This window comes from Podarcis cretensis, assembly GCF_951804945.1.
Source record: "Podarcis cretensis genome assembly, chromosome: 15".
NCBI lineage: Eukaryota > Metazoa > Chordata > Lepidosauria > Squamata > Lacertidae > Podarcis > Podarcis cretensis.
The window spans coordinates 3,508,766-3,536,403 of NC_137185.1; the positions used below are offsets into that span (position 1 = coordinate 3,508,766).

General features: G+C 49.1%; 1 protein-coding gene across 1 annotated transcript in view; it reads left to right on the forward strand.

The window, feature by feature from the left end:
* Window positions 1-27,638, forward strand: part of ULK2 (unc-51 like autophagy activating kinase 2) — a 65,936-nt gene extending 38,298 nt beyond the window's left edge. Inside the window, exons 11-27 of the mRNA XM_079955453.1 lie at window positions 1,917-1,967; window positions 3,455-3,543; window positions 5,599-5,767; window positions 7,143-7,203; window positions 11,775-11,912; window positions 12,858-13,003; window positions 13,903-13,983; window positions 16,373-16,665; window positions 17,696-17,913; window positions 19,564-19,673; window positions 20,567-20,719; window positions 21,251-21,459; window positions 22,515-22,693; window positions 23,018-23,136; window positions 23,641-23,798; window positions 25,197-25,332; window positions 25,512-27,638. Coding sequence (XP_079811579.1) covers window positions 1,917-1,967; window positions 3,455-3,543; window positions 5,599-5,767; window positions 7,143-7,203; window positions 11,775-11,912; window positions 12,858-13,003; window positions 13,903-13,983; window positions 16,373-16,665; window positions 17,696-17,913; window positions 19,564-19,673; window positions 20,567-20,719; window positions 21,251-21,459; window positions 22,515-22,693; window positions 23,018-23,136; window positions 23,641-23,798; window positions 25,197-25,332; window positions 25,512-25,579 — 2,378 coding nt within the window. The 3' untranslated portion in view covers window positions 25,580-27,638. The remainder of the gene's footprint in view (window positions 1-1,916; window positions 1,968-3,454; window positions 3,544-5,598; window positions 5,768-7,142; window positions 7,204-11,774; window positions 11,913-12,857; window positions 13,004-13,902; window positions 13,984-16,372; window positions 16,666-17,695; window positions 17,914-19,563; window positions 19,674-20,566; window positions 20,720-21,250; window positions 21,460-22,514; window positions 22,694-23,017; window positions 23,137-23,640; window positions 23,799-25,196; window positions 25,333-25,511) is intronic.

Consider the following 27,638-nt stretch of genomic DNA (forward strand, 5'->3'; position numbering starts at 1 on the left):
ACAAGGAAGTCCAGTTTAGGAAATCAGTAACTTGGGAGGCAGCTGGAGCCCCCCTCAAGCAGCTGCCCCGCAGCCTTTCGCAGGACAGCATGTGCTAACTCCAGGACAGCAAAGCTGCTTATCAAGGGTGTCTGGACTCTCCCTCCTGAGCCGCAGAACACCCTGTTCTGACTCAGGATGTCAAAGCCTGTTGGACCTGCAGTGCTAGACCTGTTCCCCCTCCGCTTAAAATGACTCGGGGGAGGGAGATGACTCGGGGGAGGGAGGTGGCTGAGTTTGATAACGCGTTCTCCTGGGTTCACTGCTGTTTGCTCTGAGCCTTGAACAGGGACACTTGGGTCCAAGCTCTGTTAATCATCCCTACTGCTGCTCTGAGCGATGTTTAGCTGAGTACAAAAACAAAGCTGTTGTTAGCTCACTGGTTTTGGCCTGAGGGTGCAGTTACTTTTGCTTTGCAACAAGGTGTTGTACACAAGATGAGCAATCTGTGTAGTGTAGCTGTTAGAGTTGTGATAGGAATTTTATGGTCTTAGATATATGGTAATGTTCATAAGTGTACCAACCAAGCACGTACATAGATCAGCACAGGAAGGCCAACCTGGAACCATTTTGATTCCTAAACTGACCAAATGTTTTCTCTGCAAGGTCAAAGGGGGAAACCTCCCCATTGTCTCTTTCCTCACAAATCCTGTCTTAAGGGCACATTTAAGATATGAATAGGGTGTGAGCCTGTGACCTGGCCCAGGAACTAAGTATTTATCACTACAAAAGAATGGCGGGCTCCCCAGACAATCCAATCAAGTAACCTGCCAGACAGGAGATAAAAAACAACAGGAGAAAAACAATATTCAAATTTCTGTTTTAGACCGCCTTTTCTGTGATGTAGGTGTGATGTATCTGAGGGGTGGTCTTAGGTTACACCCCTTCAGTGATGTATGTATGATGTTTCTGGGGGTGGTCTTGATCTACAGGGTGGCAATTTCAAAAGTCTTTATAAGGCCTTGCACGCCATTTTTCTGGGTCCTCTTCCTCTCCTGCGGGTGAGGGGAGCACCCTGTTGCAACAGATCAATAAAGATCAAGCTTCCTAGCTGCTTTGCTTCTCAATAATCTCTGGTTGGCCTCTGTTATTCTCTCCTACCAATAGGGAACCTATGTAAGGACTCTATATGGGCTCTTGGATACCCCATAAGGGAAAAGGGCAATTTTTGTTTACAACAGAGTGTTGGACCCCACTCAGGGTTCAAATCCCCACTCAGCTATGAAGCTCACTGGGTGGCCTTAGGGGTCAGTGCCTGTCTCTCCGCCTAACCTACCTCCCATTGTCCCATTGTTGTTGTGGGGATTAAATAAGGAGGGAGGGGAAACCATGTTACTCCACCTTGAGTTCCTTGGAAGGAAATATATAAATGCAATAAATAAATGACTGGGGAGGGGACAACTATGCACCCCCATCAGGGCACACTGGGCTCTACCAATTACAGTACATGTTATTATTTTAAAAATGAAAATTTTACATTCCCCCCCTTTTTTTGCTGCCACTGCCAAATATTGCAACCCAACCCCACCCCTTCTCCATGATCTGTAAAGTGTGTCTTTCAATTAATACAAGCAGCACTTCAAAAACTGAAAGCCAAGCCTGTGTCCGTAAGGAAATGGGCTTTTAAGTACCTGCCTTCGATCCCTCTGGCCAGCTGCATCTTTACAGTGATGGACTGTATTTCTTTTCCAAGTATAATAGCAACACATACGCTGGGAAAGCGTTAATCTTTCATGAGCTCTTTTTGAGCCCTGGATGGAGGGTGTGTGTGTGTGTGGAGAGAGAGGGAGTTGTGATCCCTCACCCTGCAGCTCTGCAGCCCCCTTCTGGATTAGAGGCTAATGTGTCATTCAGCCAACTTTTTTCCTCTCTTGCAGAAGCCTTCTTCAACCACCCTTTCCTCGACCAGGTTTCAACGGTCAGAAAGTGTAAGTCAGAATTCCCTTCTGCCTTATCTTTGCTCAACCCCCACCCCCCATACTTATAGAATCATAGAATTGTAGAGCTGGAAGGGTCACTGAGGGTCATCTAGTCCAACCCCCTGCAAGGCAGGAATCTCAACTACCCTTTTAAATGTGTTTGTGGGGATGGGGGTATTCCTTTTGAATAGTTTATACCCCTCATCCCAACAGGTTTCAGTAATGCCTGTTAGGTCATATTTGCCATCCTGTATTAAGAGGTCAAATTTGTCTTGCTTGTTTCCCATGCTCTGCATTAGTATAGAGACAACTGAAATCATGAGTCATTCCCCCCAGCTGCTTCCTTTTTTTAGTTTCCTACCCTTTAACACATTTATGGAACGCCACCACAGGTTCTTGTGTATCAATGATGCTATTATCCCCAGTACTTTTTGTTGTGATTATTTATTTATTTATTCATTTATTCATTCATTCATGAATAAATCCCATCTGGCTGGGTTTCCCCGGCCACTCTGGGCGGCTTCCAACAAAATATTAAAATACAGTAGTCCATCAGATAGAATAAGGTTTCCCAAACAGGGCTCCCTTCAGATGTCTCCTAAAAGTCTGATAGTTTTTTCCTTTGACATCTGGTGGGAGGGTGTTCCACAGGGCAGGCGCCACTACCGAGAAGGCCCTATGCCTGGTTCCCTGTAACTTTGCTTCTCGCAGAGAGGGAACCTCCAGAAGGCCCTCGGCGCTGGAGCTCAGTGTCCGGGCAGAACGATGGAGGTGGAGACGCTCCTTCAGATATACTGGACCGAGGCCGTTTAGGGCTTTAAAGGTCAGCACCAACACTTTGAATTGTGCTGGGAAACGTACTGGGAGCCAATGTAGGTCTTTCAAGACCAGTGTTACGTTCCCTTGGCAGCCGCTCCCAGTCACCAGTCTAGCTGCCGCATTCTGGATTAATTGTAGTTTCTGGGTCACCTTCAAAGATAGCCCTGCGTAGAGCGCATTGCAATAGTCCAAGTGGGAGATAACCAGAGCATGCACCATTCTGGCGAGACAGTCTGTGGGCAGGGAGGGCCTCATCCTGTGTACCAGATGGAGCTGATAAACAGCTGCCCTGGACACAGAATTGACCTGCACCTCCATGGACAGCTGCGAGTCCAAAATGACTCCCAGGCTGCACACTTGGTCCTTCATGTACCTACCTCATGCATCATACTCTGTTCCTTTGCAAGGTTACCGCTCCTTTAGACATTCTACCCCCTCCGAGTCTGAGAGACTTGGCGTTTTTTATTGCAATGTAGTGGAGGGGGATCCTCTTTCCATGTATTAGTGGCTTTAAATGTTGCCGAAAGCTTTTGTCTGCAGCATGGCAATTTTCATGCCGGGAGGGGGCTACTAAGGGCGATCTGGGTAGTTTCTCTTCATATGCCCCCCCCCTCAAAAAAGAAACACTGAAACTCCTCAGAACCTGCACTTTCCTTACATTGTTCTCCTTTCCACAGCTTGCCCTGTGCCAGTGCCGACGTACACGGGCTCCGTCTCTGGCAGCTCCTGTGGCAGTTCCCCCTCCTGCCGGTTTGCTTCTCCCCCAGTAAGTTCTGTTCTGATTTGGGAGGCAACAGTCTTTGTCCCTGGGGAGCAGAAATCCATCCTGGGTGCACCTTCAGTCTCAACTTCTCAGCTTCCGCTTTTAAAAAGCCAGGAAGGAAGGAAGCGGAAAGAAAGAAGAGTTTATAGCCCTTGTGAGATGCTGTACTGCCTGCAGCCATCAGGAGCAGCATCACGGGGCAGGAGAAAAGCAAAGCCAAGGGTCTAGGCAGCCTCAGTTTCCCCAGAGTCGCCCTCAGGTTGCCTGTTGAAGAGTAAGGATGTGCACAAAACTGGCTAGGGAGAAGACAGAGAGACCTTTTGTCATTGTTGAGAAACTATCTCCAAGCGTTAAAAGATGTCCCACTAATGTTTCTAGCCCTGAGTTGAAACTTGAAAGTATACAAGGAAGTAGTTAGCAAAACTTCAAAGATCATAACTGAGGAGCTGAGCAATTACTCTTGGTCAGTCAGTGGTGGACGTGGCCTAGGGCTGGCAGAATCAACAAGGCCAGTAAACTTGATCAAGCTGTTTCCAGGCAGAGACTGGTGCATTATGGGTTCTTCTTGTTACATTTCCCCTTCCGCCATCAAGTGCAGCAGCTCCCCAAATGTTGTTTGACTTCTTAAACATACAGAGAGTTAATTTTTAATTATCAGTCTGGGCTGCAGTTCCACTTGAAGGGCCTTCCTCAATGACTCCTCTCTTCCGCTCTAGTGACCCTTATTATTTCTGCTTTCCCCTGGTCCCCTCTCTTGGGTGACCCAGGTGCCTCCTTGCAGAACGGTTAGCAGACAGTCGCGAGCACATTTTCTGCAGGCTCTTTCCTTCCACAACCGTGTATTTTCTGCTGTTTTGGTGGGTTTTGTCGTGTTTGACTGGGGGGCTTCGGTGCAAAATAGAGAACAGTGGCATCTTCTGTACTGGGCCAACTTTTGGGTGGTGCCGAGAGAAATTTATTTTAGAGCAGAGGTTGGGAAGCTTTTATCAGTCTGAGGGCCACATTCCCCTCTGGGCAACCTTCTGAGGACCATATGCCAGTAGTGGGTGGGGCTAGAGTAGAGATGGGAAGGTCTGGGAAAAGGGGTGGGGGCGTTTTCTGTTTTTCCTCAAAGCTGGTTTTTTTCCTAATTTTTCCAGGGGTTTTCCTGGCCTTCCCATCTCTGGGCCAGAGTCAAAAGTGGGCGGAGCAATGAATGTAAATTTGACCTTTGTACAGTAGGCTAGTTTATATACCCACATTTATACCACTTTGAGATTTTTCTTTAAAATATAAAGTGGTATAGAAATGAAATAAATAACAGTAATATACAGCCCTCCCTCTATTCTCCATCCAAACAAGCAAGAGGCATTCAAGGACACATCCCAGCTAGGCAAAAGCATTCAAGGAAGGTGTGAAAAAGGGCTGGGGACCAGGTGTGGAATGGGGAGAGTCCTGAGGGCCACATTCGATTCCCCCACCCTTGTTTTATTACCTGTTAATCATTTATTTTAACAACTTGCACAGCACTTAATCGCATCAGTCTCCAGGCCGTGTATGGGAGACCCAATACAATAAGACTAAAAATGAATTAAAAACAGAATTCAGGTAAAAAGCCTGCTGGAATAATAAGTCTTCAGAAAGCGCCAGAGGTTTGGAGATAACAGCCTATCTGACTGGAAGGGGTTTCCACAAAACTAGCCCCACCATATTCCTGGTGGGTGCAAGCTGTGTATCTGAGACATGGAGGCAGAGGGACTACTCACAGTGCCTCGCTCACTTGCCTCAAGGATCAGCAGTTTTAGAAGTTTCTATGCCTCCCTTTGATTGAGCAGTTCTGAAGGTAGCTCATAGCAGGTGATAGTCATGCCCTCGCATGTGTACCCATACACTCCCAACAGCCCTTTGTCCTCTCTCCAATCAATGCAAGTTTTTGCATTTTATACAAATAAATCAAGTTAGGCCTACATGGGGCAGCAGAAGGATAACAGCTCATGCACAGTCCATTTCCTTGTGCCAGCCTCTTCCCCAATGGAGGCCCTGCAAGGGATCCTGACATCTCCTCTTTCCTCCCTTCAGTCCCTCCCAGACATGCAGCATATCCAGGAAGACAACCTCTCTTCTCCTCCTTTGGGGCCTCCGAATTACCTTCAGGTGTCTAAAGACTCCACCAGCACCAGTAGCAAGAACTCCTCTTGCGACACGGACGACTTCGTTCTGGTCCCACACAACATCTCCGACCAGTCATGTAAGGCTCTGGATTTGTTGGCCCTTGGCCATTTGTCGCTGCCGTTTTTAATATTTAAAGAGAAATATGCACTGCTAATTTTTTACTCGTGTCACTGCTGAGTATGTTTCATGTTTCATTTTCTCCCCATCCCCATTCAGAGAGCTCTCCTTAATTCCTGCAGGCCTTCCTTCCAATGTCTTGCAAATGAGCAAGGGTTTCATGAGACTGGGGTATTCCCAGGGCAAATTTGGGGCAGGAGCAAAAAATGGTTTGGAAAAATGGTTTGAAAATCTATACATTGTGTTCCCCACCACCACCTTGATCCCTTTCAATCTCATGATTGTATAGGTTAATGAAATCACAACTCCAGAGGAATAAAAGCATGGAATAAATCCATGTTGAATTCCTTTCCTTGCTAGCAGGGTCCCTTTCCAGGGGTGCCAATGTAGGATCTCCTTGCCGTCTTATAACTTCACCGCTCTACCCACCAGAATGGTGGCTCACGGGGGTCGACCTTTGCCCAGGGCAGGGGTGACCTTTTCAACAGCAGCCCCTTACACTTCCCTTTCCCTGCTGGAAATGAAAAATCCATCCCACCTTACTCAGGGAGTATTGCCATTGTGTATAAGCAACTGCACATTTATGCACATTCTGTTTGAACACAACACGCAAATGGGTGCCTGGTACCCAGAAATGGGAAGCACCTGGTCAGCTGAAGCCCATCGTCCCTCCGGCTCCCGCAAGCCAGAGAGAGAGTGGGGCTTGGTTGAGTAGAGTGTTCCCCATTTTACGCGATTTCACGTATGTGTGCAGGGGCCTGGAACAGAGCCCCCATGCCAACAGCCTTGATGGCATCCCAGTCACCGTTTCATCTATTCCCTGCCAGCTGTAACCTACTTTGCTGCGAAACTGCAAATTTTATGGAGGCCATATTGATGCATTGCCCTTGTGATTCAGCTTTTATGCTGAAGCAGGTTGCACTTCACTTCTGCCACACGCTGAAGAAACACCTCTTTCCCCTGGCCTCTTGAGGCCAGAAATTTGCCTTTTCGGGGACCGCCCTGTTCCTGTGATTGTAATTTTTTTAACTGTTCGTGGTGTTGAATTTTAAATTGCTGTAACCCACCGTGGGACATGATGGTGCAGGGCAGATAATAAATTGTAGTGGTGGTAGTAATAATAGCCAGCTTCCCATCAGGGTCTATTCAGGAATATGGTGTGCGTGTGAATATGCTGTGTTGTGCTCAACAGAGCCACATTGTCTCCTTGCGCAGTGTCGCTTAGCACAGCTTCAAATTAAAATATTGCTGAGTTTCTCTTTCGCTCTCACTGTATCTCTGCCACTCCCTGGGCCCTAATGCCTGTTTTCTGGTGTCTTCTTTTTGCTATACAGACGACATGCCTCTGGCAGCAGTCGGCCGTCGGGCCTCAAGTGAATTCCTGATGTGCGGAGGGTAGGTGGTGACCGTCGTTGAGCTCTGTTGCTTTGACATTCATTGCCCAGAGTGTAGGAGGAATGAAAAGCCGCTAGATGGGCTTCCTCCAGCCTGATGCCCTCTGCATGTTTTGGACTACAATTCCCATCAGCCCCAGCCAGCAAAACAGTATACATTTACGGGGCCCACTTAATAATTGGCTCTTCAATCGGTTGAGGACAGCGCTGTGGTTGCACAGGCACACTCTGAGGTTTGTCAATGACCCAGTGGTGGATCCCCACACTGCAGCTGAAGACCAGTTCACAACCCCCAGTGCTGTTTAAACAAGAACCAGTAATATCCCTACCCTGAACAAACCTGTTGCCTTTGTTGTGTCGCAAGATGTGCTACAAAAGTGGCCTGCTGAAAAGGCTGAGAGCTGTAGTCTTGTAAACTGGAAATGTAAGAACATAAGAGCTCTGCTGGATCAGGCCAGTGGCCCATCTAGTCCAGCATCCTGTTCTCACAGTGGTCCAGCAGCTGCTTCTGTGAGAAGCTCGCAAGCAGGATTCAAGCACAAGAGCACTCTTTGCCCCTCCTGTGGTTTCCAGTAACTGGTATTCAGAAACATTGCTGCCTTTGTACCCCAGCAAATGAATCCTTCAGTTGGAAGCAAAGCTATGCCAGTGCAAGAACGGAATCAAAGCGGGAGCTTGTGGCTCTCTTCTTGCTTGCTTTCTTCTTCCCTCTTGTGCCACAGGAGACCGTGTAGAGTCCGTTGCGCAATTGGCCGCTACGCTTCGGCATCAACCCCAAGGCCACTCTTTGAGTTTGCCACTTTCACAGGTGCTTACTTCATACAAGGCATAACATTCGTGCAATCAGTACAGCAGCAGCAAATCCCTGAAAATCTCCCCCAAACAAACCGTTTTAAAGTCCTTTTAAAAAAAATAAAAGCACTGTCTCTGCCAGAAAAGTGCTGATGTTGTGCTCAATGCAGCTTCTGAATTTGCACACTGCAGAATAACCCCGGCCAGACTTTTATCTAGATTCAGGCGAAAGATGCTTATCTGTGCTGCAGGGGAAGCCCTGAGAGAATTTTGGCTGTTTCTGATTGGTAAGAATTTTTTAAACTCTGATTATTGGTGAAACTGAGCAGATTTCATTTGTTTCTGAAGCGTTTTTACCCTGTTGTTCAGACAAAAAGGACTCCCTCAGCAACTAAAAAACGATCAATAATGAGACAGTCCCCTGCTCTCAGGCTTGTACTCTAAAAGACATGGCACAAAAAGGAGGTGAGATTGGAAGAGGAAAATGGCAAACCCAGGCACTAGATCTTAGCTACTGAGTTTTTATGACTGCCAGCTGGAATGGAAACATTTCAGGGGAAAGATGAGCTGGTTTCTCAGCAGAACTGTTAAGGTGGCTCTCACTTTCTCCTCTTATACTCATTTAAATTTGAGGTCGATTTGCAATTGTGAGTGGGGGTTCCGCAACTGAAACTTCACATGCTTCCCCTCTTCCTGAGAAAACTGCTGGATTATGGGGGAGATTTGGCTTGGGGAAAACTGTGTCCAAATGCTTTCAAGTTGCTGTTGGCTGCAGGGGGGCAAGATTAACAGGCCACCCCCCCCCCCCAAGGTCCCGAAAGTTTTCTTACTCTGGTTAACAGCAGTTTTGGAGGATCAGAGCTTTGGGGGGGACACACATTAGAGCCTTTATGCCAGGGATAGCCAACGTGGTGTCCTCCAGATTTTGTTGGATTATGACTTTCATCAGTCTGTGTAAACATGGCCAGTGAAGTCCAGCAGCATCTGGGGGTGCCATGTCAGCTACATCATGGGCCCTAATGCAAATCTCTCGCTCTGTCGGCAGCTCCTTTTTTAACGGGGTGGGGGTGGGTTGGCAGGAGAGTTCAAACTCTGCCGCTTTGCAAATTACATTGCATTTTGACTGTTTATGAAGCGAGGTACTATTCTGCCCATTTTACAGATGGGAGAGCTGCAATTGTGGGAAAACTCCTTGTCCTGCAGGCAAGTTCAGTTGAGAGTTGCCTTTACGGCTGGGTGACGCTGTGCATGCTGGACTTTGCCATCTGCTCTAATGTTTGGGGTGACAGTAGCTCAACCTTTTCTTATTGGGGGTGCTGAGAGAGTCCTGAAGCGATCTGTCTCGCGTGTCTTTGTGTGTCAGTCATAGCTTGTTCCTGTGCATCCTTCTGTGTGCCAGAGCCCCTGTGGCCAAGCCCAACTTCCATGGTCCCAGATGCTGCAGAGCCTCCTTGTGGGAAAACCTCATTAGCAGCTTTCTTCTCTCTTTAAGTGGCTGAGCTGCAATGATTTCAGCCCTTTCCATTTCGGCAAGGTGTGAGAGAGGAGCTAGGCTCCAGAGAGATGGGGAATCATATTGTCATGGCAACAAGGATGACGCTGAAGTGGGCTCTCCAGGGCTTTGTGGTGGTGGCGGTGCTTAAACAGCTGAGCAAAACTCTTTTTCACAGCCTGCCATCCAGTTTCCAGCTTCCTACAGAAGCAAGCTTTTGTTCACTTGGGAAGCCGTTGCGTGTTGAGGAAGGAGCAAAGCTTGTCGCTCCTCCCTGGATTGGATAAATTAGCCTTCATTTGTTGATTTATAAAAAACGTTTGCATAACGCTGTGTCATTAAAAATCAAAGATGTTTCTAGCAATGAAATCTTAAAGCCATGAAAAAGTTAAGATGGGGCCCCTGCGATTTTGCTGCATCTGTATCCATCCATTGCCCTTTCTTAAGCATCTAGCAAGCATTGTGATGGTGCAAAGCTCACCTGTGTAGCCTGGAAAAGACTAAGGAAATTAAAAAATGTTGTATGAGGAGGCAAGACCCCCCCCCCCGGGATTCTTGAGGGGCAGAGACAAAATCAGCCAAGTCTTTTGCAAAGTTTTCAGGTTGAAGCTGAGGGGCTTAGCTGAAATCTGCTTGATTTAGTATGGACTCTGCTCTTGGCGTCAAGCCCACGTTAGGGATTGAGAGGGAAAAGACTGGAAATGCCAACATCCTAAAGACTTCCTGCAAATCTCTGGTGATGCCACACTTCGAATACTGTGTACAGTTTCTGGCTTCCCCACTGCAAAAAGGTTTAGCTGGCTAGTCAGTCGTTCCTGGCGTGTGGCTGCTCTCACATGCTGACAACTTTCAGGAGCCACAGGGTGAGTACAGGGTGGGGACTAAAGATGCACAGGTGACCCCAGAAGGAGGATGACGTGTCCCTCACCTGCGGTACTACCCCTCCTCTAACAACCATAAACTACCACAATTATAAGACTAATAAAATTAACATAAGAAAACAGTTATGAGATAAAATGCAGAAATGTAGGAGACCGCAAATGATGGATTATTCACCAAACATTTTGAGACTATGGACTCTTCCTCACAGAAAACAGATTTAGCTATCTGAACAGGTCTGAACAGATAGTTTGGGTTAACTGTCTCCCATAGTTTGAAGAACCAAGGCTGAAAGGACAGACTAAATGAAGGATTTCTTCAAACAGTGCATAATTAAACTATGGCGTTTGCTCCCACAAGAAGTCGTGATGGCTATCAACTTGGATGGCTTTAAAAGGGGAGGAGAAGACTACCAATGGCTAGTAGCCACAATCTCGTATGTTCCTCATCCATTATGCCTCTGAATACCAGTTCCTAGGAATCACAAGTGTGGAGAGAGTTACTGTTTGTCGGCTGCTGACTGGGGGCTTCTGTTTGGCCACTGTGAGAACAGTGCTGGACTCAACGGGCCCCCTTTGGTCTGATCCAGTAACCAGGCTCTCTCCTGATACGCTGTTCGTCCCAGTGTGGGCTGCACAGTTTGCGCCTGGAGGTCTTCCCCCACATCTACCTTTCCCCAAAACGTTTTGGCACACATCTAAGCTAGTGAACTTCAGGCATCGGCTTCAGAGCGTGGGCTGTGTGGCTCATTCCCAAGCATATCTTGACCTGTGTTTAGCTGAGCTGTTCTCAAGAGGCCAGCATCGACTGGCTGAGAAGTTTGCATGAACCACACATGCACCCACACAACAGCGTGCTTAGGTGATAATCTTTGGCTGGTTTATTGACTAGTTACATAAGCTGTTTTCTTGCTCCAAACCGTTCCCCGTATCGCCTGCCTTTTTGAGCCTTGAACAAACACAAAGGTAACGCAGGCCAGCCATCCTTGCTCCTGATCTTCCTGTTCTCTCCCCACAGTGGATTTTCCTAGAATGACTTTGTTTTGAAACATTGGAAGTGGGTGGGGAGAGAGCCTCCTCCAGCCTCTCTGCCCGCATGCCTGCCTGTGGGGAGGAGGGGAGGGGCCCACTGTGCAGCTGACCTGCTTTCCTCCCGAGTTAAATGATTGATTTTTCCAGTCAAGTCTCCAGTCCCTGCTGGTTTGCACTCCAGCTCATTAGCAGAGGCTTGCTTGCCACTGTCCAGAAACCGCAGCTATTTGGCGCACATGTAGACCCTGCCGGGAAACCCAGGCCCTTGTTCATTTGCCTCTCCCCCGAAGACCCACGTTAACTCTGGACAATGGTGCAGATTGAAAAACGGCTCCTCTGCCACCCCTCATTCCCCCTCTCCTTCCCTCCCGCCTTCAGGCAGTGCCAGCCGTCGGTCTCCCCCCGCAGCGAGACGGCACCCATCCCGGTTCCCACTCAGCTACGCAATTACCAGCGCATTGAGCAGAACCTGACCTCAGCTGCCAGCCCCGTGTCAAACCCCCATGGGTCGCCCAGGTAAGACAACTTTTTGTTTTTTCATATTTGCTTTGCCCGCCTTCACCAAAGGAAGATGTCTTGCCGGTAATTTTAAAAAACCACATACGTTGTTTCTTTGTTTGAATTGGGTTATATGACTATAAGGCCATTGTACAGTGGTACCTCGGGTTACATATGCTTCAGGTTACATACGTTTCAGGTTACAGACTCCGCTAACCCAGAAATATTACATCAGGTTAAGAACTTTGCTTCAGGATGAGAACAGAAATTGTGCTCCAGCGGCATGGCAGCAGCGGGAGGCCCCACTAGCTAAAGTGGTGCTTCAGGTTAAGAACAGTTTCAGGTTAAGAACGGACCCCTGGAACGAATTAAGTATTTAACCCGAGGTACCACTGTACATTTAAAGCACACACAGTGACACACAACCCCGCCCCCAACCATGGGAACTGTAGTTTGTTAAGGGTGCTGGGGGTTGTCAGTCTGTGAGGGATACACTAGGGTTCTCTGTGGATTCCATGTCCTCTAAATATGCTTTAAACATACGGTGTGTTTACCTAACTTGATGGGCACATTGGAACTCTACAAGACCCAGCAGGATATTTGGTGGGAGCAACTGGAGGTTATGTTGCAGGAAAAAACATCCTAACGGTTGATGCGGAACAGTATCTAAATAGTCAAATATGTCTGAAGTTGTTTAATGTTTGAAGAAGGGTTGGGAAGTCACTGTTGCTATTGTTCAAACAAAAGCTGAACATTCTGGGGTCGGGTTGGGAATGTGTCTCTGTTCAAGATTGTTAGTGACAGGCTGGCTGCTGCTGCTGATTTGGTTTCTTACCCGCTCATCTCCAGTTTGGCAAAGGCTGTCCTAGGGTGTCAAAAGACCCAGAGTAAAGAGGTGCACATATTGCAAACAGATCTCTCCCTGAAACTGGACACAAGTCTCCTTTTGGGTTTTGTTTGCAGATCCGCTGTGGTGAGGCGGTCGAACACCAGCCCCATGGGCTTCCTGAAGACCGGCTCCTGTTCCCCAGTGCCAGCCGATTCCGCGCAGGGCGTTGGGCGCAGGCTGTCCACAGGATCTTCCCGTCCATACTCCCCTTCACCGCTCGGTAAGCACATCGGCCGAGACACTTGAAAGGTGCAGTTTAGCACAAAAAGAGGTGGTTGCTTTAAGGCATTCTGCCTTTACGACTCTCAGAGATGGCTTTTGCGTGCACTTGATAGCAAAATCTTGTGCTCTGCAAGTAGCTCACCACTGCTGAAGGGGGGAAGGGTCTAATCTCTCTAATAATCAGGGCAAGCTTGAAATGCCTCAGGCCCCCACAGGCGCTATGCCTGTAAACTCCATGGGCAGGTTACAAGGATATAGCTGTCTGGTTATAAGAGAATAAGACCAGTTGCAATTACGAAATAAGGAGAGTGTGTGAAAAGAAAAGATAGTTCCATCTATAAAACAATTAGTTCCATATATTAAAAACTGTGTTGTTGAAGTTTTGCTACAAGTAAACGTAATGTAACAGCATTAATGAATTTCAGTGGGTCTGCTCTGCAAACATTTAAAAATAATTCCATACATATACACAGTTAAATAGTTCTGATGCAGATGCAAGCCGGGATAAAGACAATTGGAAGTCTGCTGTGACTGCAGTGACAACCGCAATCTCCTCACCAGCACCCTTTCACTTTAGCTCTGAGCTGGATAGTGTGAAACAGAGCAATGAGATTATAGTGAAAACAATCACAGAGTCTCCAAATAGTAAAATTAAGTTTGCCATCAGCTTTCGTGGACCCGAGACTTGATGCATGAAGCATCATCCTAGAAGTTGCAGCTCATGTGATTTCTGTTCAGAAAGCTGTGCCTCAGAGATCCTGTTTATAAATCACAATGAGGTGTTTTTAAAGGAGCAGCTGCTGATCAAGGGCACCTGTGGTGTATTTGTTTGATCAAATGCTCCCTTGTTTTCTTTTTCCGGAAAATAATGGTGCGTGCCCTTCCCTTCTCCAATAGTTGGCACCATCCCTGAGCAACTTGGGCACTGCTGTTGTGGGCAGCTGCAAGGGCACGACTCCCGGAGCCGGAACTCCTCAGGTGAGTGGCATCTCAGCCCCTGTTCACTTATTTTATGTCATTTATATACACTGCTTCATATTTCCGAGAACAATCTCCCAAGCGCTTTACAGCAGCCTAAGATCGTCACAAAGAGCCGGAAGACAACCCCAGTCTTAAGGCACAGCCTTCGGCCTGCTGCCTGGACATGCACATCCTGGGCAACTGTTAGCCCCATTCCAAGAACCCTGAGTCGCAAAGGTTTCTTGGTACCTTACTCAAGAAGCTCTTGGGCGCAAAGCAGTTGCTTGAAAGACTGGTAGAGATGAGCTCTTTTCTATAGATTTGGGAGCACTGCGTTCTGGTTATATGTACAAACATCACAGATCAAGGAGTCTTTGGGCATGAACCTGATAGTGCAATTTAATAGGATTTCCCTTGTAAGGTGTTTTTTGCTTCTCTTCCTAGTAACCCCATTTGGCTGGTCTCTCACGTTCCCATTTTACAGATGGGAGAAGAGATTGAGTCTCTCTCCACCAAGGCCTCTTGGGAACTGAAGCAGCTCTTGGTGATGCTTCCCTGGACTGTACCATTTGATGCTGCCATGGGGGGGCCGCTCACATCTGCATGCTCTTTCACACGGGTTATTTATTTTATTTCATTAGCGGGGGCCAGAGCAGCCAGGTAGGGGGTTCCTCCTCACTTGCCTTCTGAAGCTGAACAGTAGAAGGAAAAAAAGTTGTGTGTGAATCAGGCCTTGGTTAAAGCAAGACTAGCCCAGCCCCCTCGCGAGAAGCAAGCCCCAGCACCCCCTGGGTCTCACCTGATGTCTTGAGCAGCAGGAAAACTCTGTTGAAAGTTCTGCTGCAGAGCCAACAAACTGAAGGTTAACTCATTGAAAACAGCAGGGTTGGTTTTAATCCTCTCCCGATTTAGAGGCACAGATTTGGGTGGGGGCGGGGGGGATGCCTTTTTAAATGAAGGAAGGGAGGCAACCTCTGTTAGCTTTGTGGACAGGTCTTTGTTGGGTCAGCTTCCGTGGCTCTCTTTGTCCGGACGGGCAGGCACAGTTGCACATGCGCAGAGCGGTTGCCTGCCAAGCACTTGGCTTTTGTGTGGGGTGTGTGTGTATAGCACTGTTCAAGTACAGCTCCCTCCCAAGATGGAGGACAAGCAGCCAGCGCTGTGACCCCAGCTGACCTTCCCTGCGTCCTCAGTTCCCCCCCCCAGCTTTGATGTTCTACTGTAGGCTCTGCTCCCTCTCTCTCTCTCTCCCTCTCTAGTGGATTATGAAAGCGCTGGATTGTAAGCTTCCTCCTCCCCACCTCCTTTCCCAGGCTTTCGGTTCTTTGTGACTTCTGATGACAAAGGAAAAGCTTTCCATCCACTCAACCCAAGTGGATCTCCCCCGCTCTCCGCATGCGCATAAGGCCTTTGGGTTGATGGACAGTGGTGAATCTTTGGTTGGGAGCCATGACTTTTCAGAGAAATTTTGGACTCTGGGTACAACAAAGAGTGCAGTATCTATCATTGTGAGAGACGATAAAGCAAAGGGTGGCATTCAACTAAGTTCTGCTCAGAGTTGACCCCTTGAAACAAGTGGGTGTAGCTTAGTCATGCTCGTTAATTTCAGTGGGTAGTTGAATACCCCCGAAAATGACATCTGCTCCATACGTTGGAAGCACATGGCTTCTCCCAAAAGATTTGTTTGTTAAAGGTGCTGGCAGTTGTAAGGAGGGAGTCCATAGCAGTTAAAGTGATGTAAATGTGCTTTAAATCTGAGGCAGTGGAATCTACCTCTTTAGGATAGTGGTGACAGCACGCCTCGTGGTAGTGTTCTGAGGGCGAGCAATTTTCAGGGGTACAATACACTGGCACAGTGTTTTACTCAAAGTAGACCTGTTGAAGTTAATGGACCTAACTCAGTCCTGTTCATTAATTTCAGTGGGTCTGTTCTGAGTAATGCCCAGTTGAACACCATGCAAAATCACATTCAAACCATACATGTAGAATACACAGTTCCCAGGATCCTTTCAGGGAAGTATATTTTTTAAGGGTGCTGGGAATTGTAGCTATGTGGGTGGCAAATCTGGTTGACCCCTTTAGTCTGGGGCTTTCTGTGTGCAAGGCAGGTGTGCTCTTTGACTGAGCTATTCCCCCCCCCCCCAAACAAATGGTTACCTTTGTCTGAATGTCAGCTGTTGAGGATCACAAGTTGGAAGAAAGTTTCTGCCTTGCTTGTGGGCTTCCCACTGGGGCATGTGCTTGGCTGCCGTGAGAACAGGTGTAGATGGGCCTCTGGCTTGACCATGCATCCAGGGCTGGGTGAAGAAGTATTTCCTCTTGCCTTCATCTCTTCAGAGGGAAGACTCTACAGGGAGCTTTGAATCCCACCCAGATGGCCTTTTCCCACTTCTTCCTCTTCCCCCAGGCTCCCCGGCACCACAGTCCCAGTCTCCACAGTCCCTCCTGATGGCAGGTGCCCGTCTACAGAGCAGCCCGGCCACCCTGACGGACATTTACCAGAACAAGCAGAAGCTCCGGAAGCAGCACTCGGACCCTGTCTGCCCATCCTACGCGGGCTACAGCTACAGCCACACTCCACAGCCAGCCCGGCCAGTCAGCCTGGGGACGTCACCCACGAAGCACGCAGGATCGTCGCCCCGGAGCTCAGACTGGCTCTTCAAAACGCCCCTGCCGACAATCATTGGCTCTCCCACAAAGGTGGGCGTTGGGACCTCTTCCACAGGGACAAGATTGGTAGGCTATGGACCAGCGTAGAAATGCTGACTCCTCCTCAGAGAAATTGGGAGCAGGTTAAGGATCATGTGCTGTCTCCAGGGAATTAGTTTGTCTCTCTCTCCCCCCCCCCAGCCTCTGCTTGCACGAGATCCCCTGGCTCCATTGCTTAAAGGTAAAGGTAAAGGTACCCCTGCCCGTACGGGCCAGTCTTGACAGACTCTGGGGTTGTGCGCCCATCTCACTTAAGAGGCCAGGGGCCAGCGCTGTCCGGAGACACTTCCGGGTCACGTGGCCAGCGTGACATCGCTGCTCTGGCGAGCCAGAGCCGCACACGGAAACGCCGTTTACCTTCCCGCTGGTAAGCGGTCCCTATTTATCTACTTGCACCCGGAGGTGCTTTCGAACTGCTAGGTTGGCAGGCGCTGGGACCGGGCAGCGGGAGCGCACCCCGCCGCAGGGATTCGAACCGCCGACCTTTCGATCGGCAAGTCCTAGGCGCTGAGGCTTTAACCCACAGCGCCACCTGCGTCCCTTGGCTCCATTGCTTAACTGTGCTTAAATTGACATCTGTTGTTGACTCATCTGTTTTTTAAGTCATAGCCAACTCATTGTTGGACTCCCAAGGGCTGTATGCAATGCAGCTTCGCTGGCGCAAGGGGCTTCAATTTGAACAATGAAACCTCCTCTCCAGGCACCTCAAAACCAGCTCCATGGTGCTGGGGGACCCTCCAGAGCAGATTTGGGGTGGGAGTTGAGGAAACGGAAGTCCTGTTGCTATCAACTAGCTGTCGTTACCACTGGCACTTGGAGTTAACGTCTGATGGGCCGCCATTTTCCCCATCCCTGACTTGAAACCAGACACTTCAATGGCATTTGGGGGTGAGGGTGGGGTGTGACTCCAGGAAGAGAGGGAGGATGCTGCTGATCTTCCTAAGCCTCAGCTGCCTCAAAATGATAAAGCCAGATGGGACCGAAACCCTGTGAGACTCACTTTTTTTATTTGACCTTCTAGACAACCGCTCCTTTCAAGATCCCAAAAACGCAAGCCTCCTCCAACTTGGTGGGCCTGGTCAGCCGCCAGGGACCATCGGACGCCCCGCTACTGCAGCAGGCAAAGGATGTGGGCGAGGCGAGAACGTTCCCCCACTTCCATTCGACACAGGGAAGCGACAGGCAGGCAGCGGAACAGCAGCAGCAGCAGCATCACCGTGGCAAGACTCTGTTTGGCAGGTAGCAGCCGCAGCCTCCCCCCTCCCTCCCTAAATGCTGTGCCTTAAATAACTTGGTCCCAGAGTGCCTTAACCTCCGTCCCCCACCCCCTTATGCTGCACCCCGGTCACTTTTGGTGGTCCCACTTGCGCCAAACTTTTGGCTGGCCTTTTCCACAGGTCGAGCGTTCACTGTGGCAGGCCCTGAAATCCTTGCTGGTAGAAGAGGCTTGCCAGGAGCTGTCCCTGCTCCATTTGGGATGGGTAAAAAACAAACCTGCTTTATCCAGGACGGCCTTTTCAAACTGGAGATTATTTGCCCAACCAGCTTCTACTTAAGGGTTTGACATTTTAAAATTGTTTCTATTGAAATGACTGTGGGTTGGTTTTTTTAATCCCATATACCTCCTTGTGCTATTTTTATACAACAGCGTGGGTTTCCAAGTAAATAAGTTTTTTAATTAAAAAAATCCATTGCCTGCAGGAAAGGGGGGGGGGGCTCTTCAAGTCCCTTCATGCCCCAAAACTGATGCCAAAGATCACTGTAGAGGCAGAGCTTTGGAGCAGAATTAAAAATCACCCATTTCACATCTTACCTTTACCAAGGAACGCAGCGGGCCCCTTTCACCTGTTCTTGCTCTCTTCTTGCCTGTTTGTGGCATATGCAAATGAGGCAGAGTGGGTCCTATTTCCTCGGCTGACAAAACAGTTCTGGTTCTGCTGATTCTGTAAGGGAGGCCTTAGCACAGCACTGAACTTACACCACCCCCAGAGCACTAGGGTTAAGCTTTCAGTGCAGCGCTCTTCCTCCCGCAGAAGCCACTGTGGAAATGGAACGGAAGCACCTGGTTGTTTCATTGGGCTTGCCCAGGAAAAGGTCCCAGCGGAACACGAACTCTGCAGTGTGTGGTTTAGACCACAGCATGTGGATCTGGTGTGTCAATGCGTGTAAATATAAGCCTCATTTCCTGGTGCGGCTTCTCCCCCTCCAGCACTCAAAAGTTCCCCCTTGTTTTGCATTTTGCACTTGCAAATCCATATTTCTTTCTCTCTCCCTGCAAACTCCTACCAGATGAAGATGGGTGTAAATTACAAACGACCCATTTTGATCTGTTGTACAGTTGCTTTTCTTTCTTCCCCCCTAGTTCTACTAGGTCTCCCCCCCCCCCCCCGCCCCAAAGTGGATCTTTAAACACCTCTTTTGAGAGCACTTTTCCCTCCTCTGCTGTGCTCTGCTTGCCCCCTCCCCACCCCCCAGGCTGGATGTACACACTGTCTGACTTAACCACAGCACTGCATCGTGGGGAGTGGCTTCCTGAAGCCAGCACACTCCACCCTCTGTTTTAGTTGACATCAGACCTGCACAAAGTGAAGGCGGTCTGCAATGGGCTCCTTCCTATTATGGCCACAATGGGGCCAGGACTGGGGAAGAGTGGGTCAAGCCACCACCTATATCTAGCAAACTGCATTTGGCATGGTGGACCACAGCTCATGCAGGCCTGGCATACATTGAGGATACTGAACTCACGCCAGAGTCTGAGGCCAGCCGCACACTAAAGCCAGGAGAAGCAAGTCACACCCCCCCCCTTGCCCAGCCCAGGCTTTGCCAGTTCTCCCCCAACCCGCTGGATCTTGCCATTTCCCAAGCGCATTGAGCTCTCTTTCTGCTTAGGTCTGTGAGCACCGGCAAGCTGTCAGATCAGCAAGCAAAAGCAGCTCTGGGAGGCCAGCTCTGTCAGGGCAGCACAGACAGCCTTAACACTGAGCGGCCAATGGATACAGGTAAGGCAGCTGGTGGCTGGAGCTCTTGGTAGGTTGGAAGGCAAGGGAGAAATGGAGGAAGAATGCCTGTTCAGTAGCTGCATGCACGAGAGAGAGAGAGACAGACAGACAGACAGACAAGACAGACAGACAGACAGACAGACAGACAGACAGACAGAATGAATAAAAAGCCTGTGAGTGTATATATTGAGTGTACATATAGGTATGCATACATTCACTCCCTCCTGGAATGCAAGAGGCCCCCACCTGTGCTGGCATTCTGCTGGCTTCTGAAGGCACACCTGTTTACCTGGTCATTCCCTTGATCACTCTCCCCATGACTCCCATTTTAATGGGGCTGTTTTCAGCGTGTGTTTTACACACAACCCCCCTGCCAGCTGAAGACAGTGCCACAAATCCACCCAAGTGGACTGCAGCCCACAAAAGCTTCATATTCAAATTGCCCCCAAACTTTATGGCCACTGCATGACTGATAGCCAGGAGGAATCAAAAACATAAATAACATGAAGGCATGGATTATCCATCGACCTTTGCGCTCGCAAATGTTTTCCTCTCCCCCCCCCCCCGAGTGAAAATCAAATTTTAGTAGGGCTGCCCAGATCCAGATTAAAGTTGTTCCTCTCCCCGCCTCCCGACCAGATGGTCATTGGCCTTGCCTGGGATAAGCCAAAAACCTCACAGGAAAAAGTGGGTTTCGAGGAAGGATCTGTAATGGGAGATAACCAGGGAGGTGGCAAGAGGGACAGCAGACACCCCTGAGGGAACTAGGTAGGCTTCTAGGCCCCCCCCCCGCCGCCCTTCCCAGTGGCCGTGTTTGGCTCCAGCTGTACTTGTACATTGTGTGTGAGGCATGTCCTCATGAGGACTAACGTGCAGTCTCTTCCTCCCCCCAGCTCCACCAGGGGCCTGTGGCATCGCAGCAGTTCCTCCCTCCATGGGAGCCGGCGTGAGCTCAAGAGCCGTGATGTTTACCGTGGGGTCCCCTCCCAACAGCGCCACCCCTCCAACCTGCACCCACATGGTCCTCAGAGCTCGGACAACATCTGGTGAGTGGCATGGACATTGCCTGTTGCCGGGGCCAGATTGTGCAGCAAGGCAGGGAGGTGGGAGTTCAGGAGAAGTTGGTTGGGGATCTCGGACTGTTACCCCAAAATAAGGTCGCCATATTTCAAAAGGGGAAAATCTGGACAAAAAAGTGGTTGGTGATTTTTTTTTGCCAAAGTTGTTGAGCTTTTTCTGGCGACCCTACCCCCCCTTTTCAGCCCTTTCAATACTCCTCCCTTGACTGAATCACAGGAAGACCCTCAAGCATCTTTACTTACACATTGATTTGCTCCAGGGCTTCTGAGAAAAAGTACACTTGTGGTTGGGTGAAGGGTGAAAATCATTGCCACCACATGTCTGTAATTTTGTTCTACAGTTTGCTGTTCCCTGAATAATGCTGAGCTTTGCCAGGGACCTCGGCACCTCCTACTGCTTTTGCAGCTGATTTTCACTGGGGCAGGGGGCTCTGAACTCAGCCGAAGTTGTTGGGCTGAAACAAGTGTGTTTCTTTCTCCCCTCCCCACCTTTTCCAGTCGGCTCCAACAGCTCCGGGGGGTCTCTGTGTTCTACCAGCGGCCGGGTCCTCATGGGCTCCCCTCCTGGTGTTTACATGGGATCCTCTCCCCCCGGAGCAGAGGCGGCTCCATGCCTGAAGTACATGCCTTATGGCACTTCACCTCCAAGCTTAGAGGGGTTTATCACCTTTGAGGCCCCAGAACTGCCGGAAGAGACTTTGATGGAGGTAAGGAACAGCGGCAACTTAAGAGTGAGTATATGTTACTGTGTATTGGGGCTGGGCTTTCTCCAGATGTTGCAGGGTCAGTTGTCAGGGATGACTGGAGACGGGCTGCAGCTACAGCTGGAAGCCCACAGATGTCCCATCCCTGTTAAATAAATTAAACGTACATTGTTAAAGCAGTTTAGGTTTTATAAGATAGTAGGTATTGCATCTATTTAAATTCCAACCCCCCAATATTTCCATTCACACACACATACATATACACACAGGAGAACCCATTTTTTCCTCTGCATATTTTATGTTGTTGTTCTTTTATTGATCACCTATGCATGTGTCTCAGTGTGATGTAAAATAAAGAAATGGAGAGGGGAAGAAATATTTGAAAACACACACACACACACACACACGAGAGAGAGAGAGAGAGAGAGAGAGAGAGAATACAAAGTAGACGCTCCTGACAGAGTCCCCTTTCATCCCACTGGAGAAGCCCGTTGGAACAAAAATGCATTGAAAGTGCAGGTAGTGGGCACCTCTTGCATCTTGACAGAGTTGCTTTTCTGAATATTGACAGATAAAATTCATTTATGCTTTTGAAGGAGATTGTAACAGTGATGAGCCCCAAAGGCAAGGACAGGGGGAGCCTGTGGCCCTCTAGACTTTGTTGGACTACATCTCCCATCAGCCCCAGCCAGCATGACCAATGGCCAGAGATGGAGGGCTGTAGATTCCCCATGCCTGGTGTATGTGTGTGTGTGTGTGTGTGTGTGTGTGTGTGTGTGTGTGTGTTGCAATACTTCTCCCCAATGCTTAACTATTGTCAGACAAGATCCACCGCTTACAACCCTTGCCATTAAATGCCTTCTAATTGGGGGTGGGAAGGTTTTCAGCACCCACCTTAAAACTTTGGAAAGAGAGAGGGACCTAGCCAGATCTTCCCAAGGAGAGAATTCCATATAGCTGTGCGTGGCACTCTAGGGAAGGGGCTGTTTGGCGGCGGTGGCGGCCTGCTAACTCCTTGATGCTAAGCGGGGCTCTCTCTGCTTCTTCCCTCCTGGCAGAGGGAGCACACAGACACTCTGCGCCACCTGAACTTGATGCTGGCCTTCACGGAGTGTGTCCTGGACCTGACCGCTGTCCGAAGCGGGAACCCTGAGCTCTGCTCCTCGGCGGTGTCTGTCTATCAGATCCAGGAGAGTGTGGTAGTGGATCAGATCAGCCAGCTGAGCAAAGACTGGGGGTAGGTACCCACCCACCAGACCCCGGGAGGCTGGTCTTTGTTGAGCTGCCCAGCGCCAGTGTGCCCAAGTCTTTATACCATCAAGAAGACATTTCCGTGTTGCCAATGAGCAATGTGGGGTTTTTTGGGGGGGCGGTAGTCCTTCTGAGGCTGAGCTGCGCAAGGCTATCTCTTCACGCCCCGCATGTGGCAGTGGGCCAGCGCCCAAGCTGCCATTCTCTCCCTTGCTTTTTAATTCTTGCTGTGGACACACCCACCCCAAAAGGGATTGGGAAAGCGGCAGCTCCTCTCCTAACAAAAGGCACCCGTTTCTCTCTTCTCCAGGCAAGTTGAGCAGCTGGTCCTGTACATGAAAGCTGCCCAGTTGCTGGCATCCTCCTTGCACCTAGCCAAAGCGCAGATCAAGTCGGCGAAACTGAACCTCTCCACCGCAGTGAAGCAAGGTGTGTGGGGCTGCCCCCAGGGCACGGAGCCCAGGCCCGTGGTCCATCTAGCTCAGTGGGGTATGCAATCAACCGGCAGAAGACCCTCCAGACCCTGCCTGGAGAGACTGCAAGGGACAGAACCTGGGACTTCTCACAGGTCGAGTATCTGCTGCCTTTCATGCAGAAAGTCCCAGCTTCTGTCCCCAGTGGCATCTCCAGGGAGGGCTAGGAAAGCACCCTTGCCTGAAACTCTGGAGAGCCGGTGCCAGTCAGAGCGGGCAGTTCTGAGCTCGATGGACCAGTGTTCTGGCTCGGTAGAAGGCAACCTGCTAGGACCCAGAGGGGGCAGGGGAAGCTTCCCAGACCCAGTGGACAGGCCCAGGAGCTTGTCAAGGTCTGTAGGGCATCAGGGGCTTTGAATGGGTGGCAGCAAGGCCAAGGCAGCAGCATACGCCCTTCCTGCTGTGAGAGGAGCAGGCCAGCGCCCCCCTCCCTGTTTCACAGCTGCTTTCTTCCCTGCAGTGGTAAAAAACCTGAACGAGAGGTACAAGTTCTGCATCGCCATGTGCAAGAAGCTGACGGGAAAGCTGAACCGGTTCTTTTCGGACAAGCAGAGGTTCGTCGACGAAATCAACAGCGTCACGGCCGAGAAGCTCATCTACAGCTGTGCTGTGGAAATGGTAAAGGGGGTCGGTGGGTGGGGAGAAGGCTATGCAGCGGTGGTGGGTGGAGCCAGAGGCAAAAGGGGGTGGAGCAATGAACACATGTCCCCTTTGTCCAGGAGGCTGGTTTCTGCATTTGCTGTCTCTCTCACACCCTTCTATCCTCCACCCAGGCCAGTGGGAGGCATGATCAGACACTTTCCAGCCTTGCAAAAGCACTGAAGGGGGATGCGAAGCAGGGCTGGGGCAAAAGGGCAGGTCCAGATAAAGAGTGTCTTGGAGGGCTGCATTTGGCCCCTGTATCTGATCCCCTTGTGGGTAAAAGATAGGAGGACTTTCAGGAGAAAAGGGCTTTTTTGTGGGTGGGTGGGGGTCCTGTCTGTGTCTGCCCCTCAGAGCTCCAGGGCTCAGCCTTCTTATCCACAAGCAAATCTCTCAGTGGATGTGGGATATAGAGAGAAGCCACCAACTATCATGGGAAACAGGATTCTGAATAAGTGAGCTTCTGGCACTCACTGAGAATCTTGCCACAGTCATGTTCAAAAGCCTCCTTGGCTTTGCCTTTCTGGGGAACATAAAAGCAGTGAGGGGCCCTTGCATTTCCATTGAAAGAGTAATGCAAACAAATTAGGTGGCACTCTTGGGATTAATTAAACTGGGCTTTCTTTTTTCCATTCGTTAACGCCTTCTTTGTATGTCTCAGAAGTTAACCCAAGGTGCCATTTCTGCATGTTGTCTGGCTAATATTTCGTCAGACCTAAACAGTCATTAGTTTTAATTCCCTGGGTTCCCCCAGGGAATTCCCCCAGTTGTGGGGGACAGGGAAGCTTTTCTGGTAATGGTACCCTGGGTAACCTGGTTGGAGGCTCTGGGAGAGACTCCCTGATGCTCTTGGCCAAAATAGAAAGGTTCCGGGGTTTCCAAAAGATGTGCAGCAGCTTCAAACAGAGGAGGAGCGTTCACTCATTGCAAAATAAAAATCCACACAAGTTTTCCCAGTGTTCCAGTTCTTCCATTTAAAAAGATTGAGGGAAATATGAAAAGCTCTTTCCCCTCACCCAGTATTTTTTCTTGGGGGTTAACATTTCTAATGTTCTTACTTCCTGCCAATGATGTCAAGCGTGTGCCCCCCCCCCCCAATTGTATCATCTCATCAGCTATGTGGGATAGGCTAAGCCGAGAGATTGGGAAAGGGGCACAAAGTTGCCCTTGGCAGGAGTGGGATTAGAACCCAGGTCCTCAGTCACATCCTTTACTACTCGACAGACAGCTTTCAGTAAACAGTCATGTAACGAAACCAGGCTCCTTCCTGCAGTCTCTGCGTTGGGTGGAGGTTGCCTTCTGTGCAGGTCCCTGCTTTGAGTGCCCCCTTTTTCTTAGCCCCTGGGTTTGATCAGTCTCTATATCCCATCTCAGGTGCAGGCAGCCGCCCTGGACGAGATGTTTCAGCAGACAGAAGACATTGCATACCGATACCACAAAGCGGCTCTGTTGCTGGAAGGCCTGGCAAAGATCATACAAGACCCGGTTGACATAGAAAACATTAACAAATGTAAGTCGGTTTGGCAGTGTGGGGCGTCCCCTTGGCAAAGTGTGGCTCCTTTCCTAGAATCTGGAGCAAGCCGTGTTGCTCTGAGCCTCGACAACCCAAAGGTTAAGGTTTCAATACAAGTGCTTCTTGCAGGCTCGCCTGTCTCCACCTCTTTTTAACACGTTCTCCTTTGCTTTCAGATAAAGCGAGTATTGAACGCAGGCTCTCGGCCCTTTGCTGTAGCGCAGTGGCTGTTTACGAGCAGTAGGCGAGTCGCCCGGGACCACTTGGCAGATTGTTCCGCTACAGCCAAATCGCCCCCTTTGCCCCTGTCGCAGCAGGAGGGCAGGTTTTTACATTTCTGTGGGTTTTCTACCAAAGAGAAAGGAGAAATGTCTTTGATTCGCAGAGGGAAGAAACCCTGAACTATCTCGGAGGAGACTTGCCTTATGACTTAAATCTTGCGCACCCCACCCCACCTTTCACTGAGCAGCCAGGTTCAAAAGGCTCGTCTTTCCATTCCCAGCAGAACCTTGCCACAAAGCCTTGGTTGGGGACAGCAGATTGGCGTATTATTATGATTTCTTATGAAAGGATGGAGCAAAGATTGGGACTTCCATCTTTGGGCAAGGTCCAGAATCGCAGGCTCTTCCTGCTCAGGGAGCTGCAGGGCTGGAAGAGATTTTGGAGCAAGACCCTGGGAGGAAGCTGAGAACAGTGTTAACTGCAAACCTGTGTCTTGTGGCACTTTTGAGGCTGTTGCTGGATTTGGACCTGAGCTCGTGTCTTGTAAATAGCACTTCTTCAAGCCCATCAGGCATAAGAAGAAACAGCACCTTTTGGAAAAAGACGAGGAGAAATGATGGACCTGGGTGAGGGTGGGGTCTTCTTCTTTTTATTTTACTTTTGAGGGAGATCCATTTGGAATCCCTGAAACCAGTTTGAGCAGTTATCGTGGATATAAAAGCTTGATGGTTTTTGTCTTCTTCCTGAATATCCTGGCCCAAAATACTTTATATTGCACTAATTTACTAAAAAAGGAAAAACTATACTCTTCGGGGGGGGGGCTTTTTTTTTTTTTAAAGCAGAAAAGGCACAACAAACTTGCTGGAGCAGGTTAGAGGAAACCATTCGATTTCACTGTATGCTTTTCGAGGGGGAAAAACCACCACCCATCCCGAAATCATCCAGAAAAGAAAAGAAAAAACGCTTTCCGAAATTTCAAATGTAGCGTCTTAGGAGACTTTCAGGCAAAGCTGTACATAACCTGTCTTCAGGAGGACTTTTCCCTTTTTTTTATATACCCGTTTGTCTAATACTTGAGTAACTTGGCCACAACTCCGGAGCATTTTGGTGGCGTTGCGAAGCCCCTGCTGGCTTGCTGTTCTTCCCCACTTCCCCCTCCCATTTATACAAGTTTGGTTGCTTAGTTCTGTTGTAGCATGTGGAACTTGTGTGTTACTGCCTGTATTTATCGGTAGGTATTCCCCTTAATCCTGTCCCGTCCCCCCTTTCATATCAGAGGAGGCGTGTTGCAGTTTCAGCCTGTTCCTTTAAGACTGCACAAAGGGTTCTCAGACACACGCAGTGCTAGGACTCTGCGTGTTGTGGTGGCATGGACTTTCCTCCCCTTACAGTAGCAGAAGAGCATTAAAAAATCAGGGTGGCTTTTGAGGACACTCTGTGACACTTCCTACGGCTGCTTCCCTCCCCATTTTCAGACATGCCTTCGGGTGGCTTTTGTGAATTCGTTATCTAGGCAACTTAGTTTCTCTGGAAATGACCCCTCTTCATTTTGAGAGTTGGCTTGTTGTTTTTTTAAAAAATAAGAAAATTATCATCACTTGGACACTTGAACACACCCCATGCTTCAGAACGAAATCATTTGGAACCTTATTTTTGTACTAGCCAGGCCTTCTCGGCAGGGAGGTCGTTGACATTCAGACACCATCTGTTTCCATGAACTGATGACCGCGTATACGTGTGTGTATGGGTGGGTCTCCTTTCCCCCCCACCCTTGTTTTTATTTTCTTTGCTTTGACAACGTAATGTACTGTTTACCTTATTTATCTGTATGAGAAATTCCAGCAGTTAATTTGAAAGTTTTTTTTTTCTTTTTAATTTATACGACATTTGTATTTTTAGGTCTTTAATACTGTGTTTCTACTACCTCTTCTTTGTAACTGCATGCATTTATTCTTGACTCCCCGTAGCGTAATAACTGAAAAACAAAAACAAAATCCTGTTGCATAATTTTTATTATGGCCTGTATAAATGTATATTAAGGTTAAAAACAAAACAAAAAAATAAACTGATACTCAGAAGTG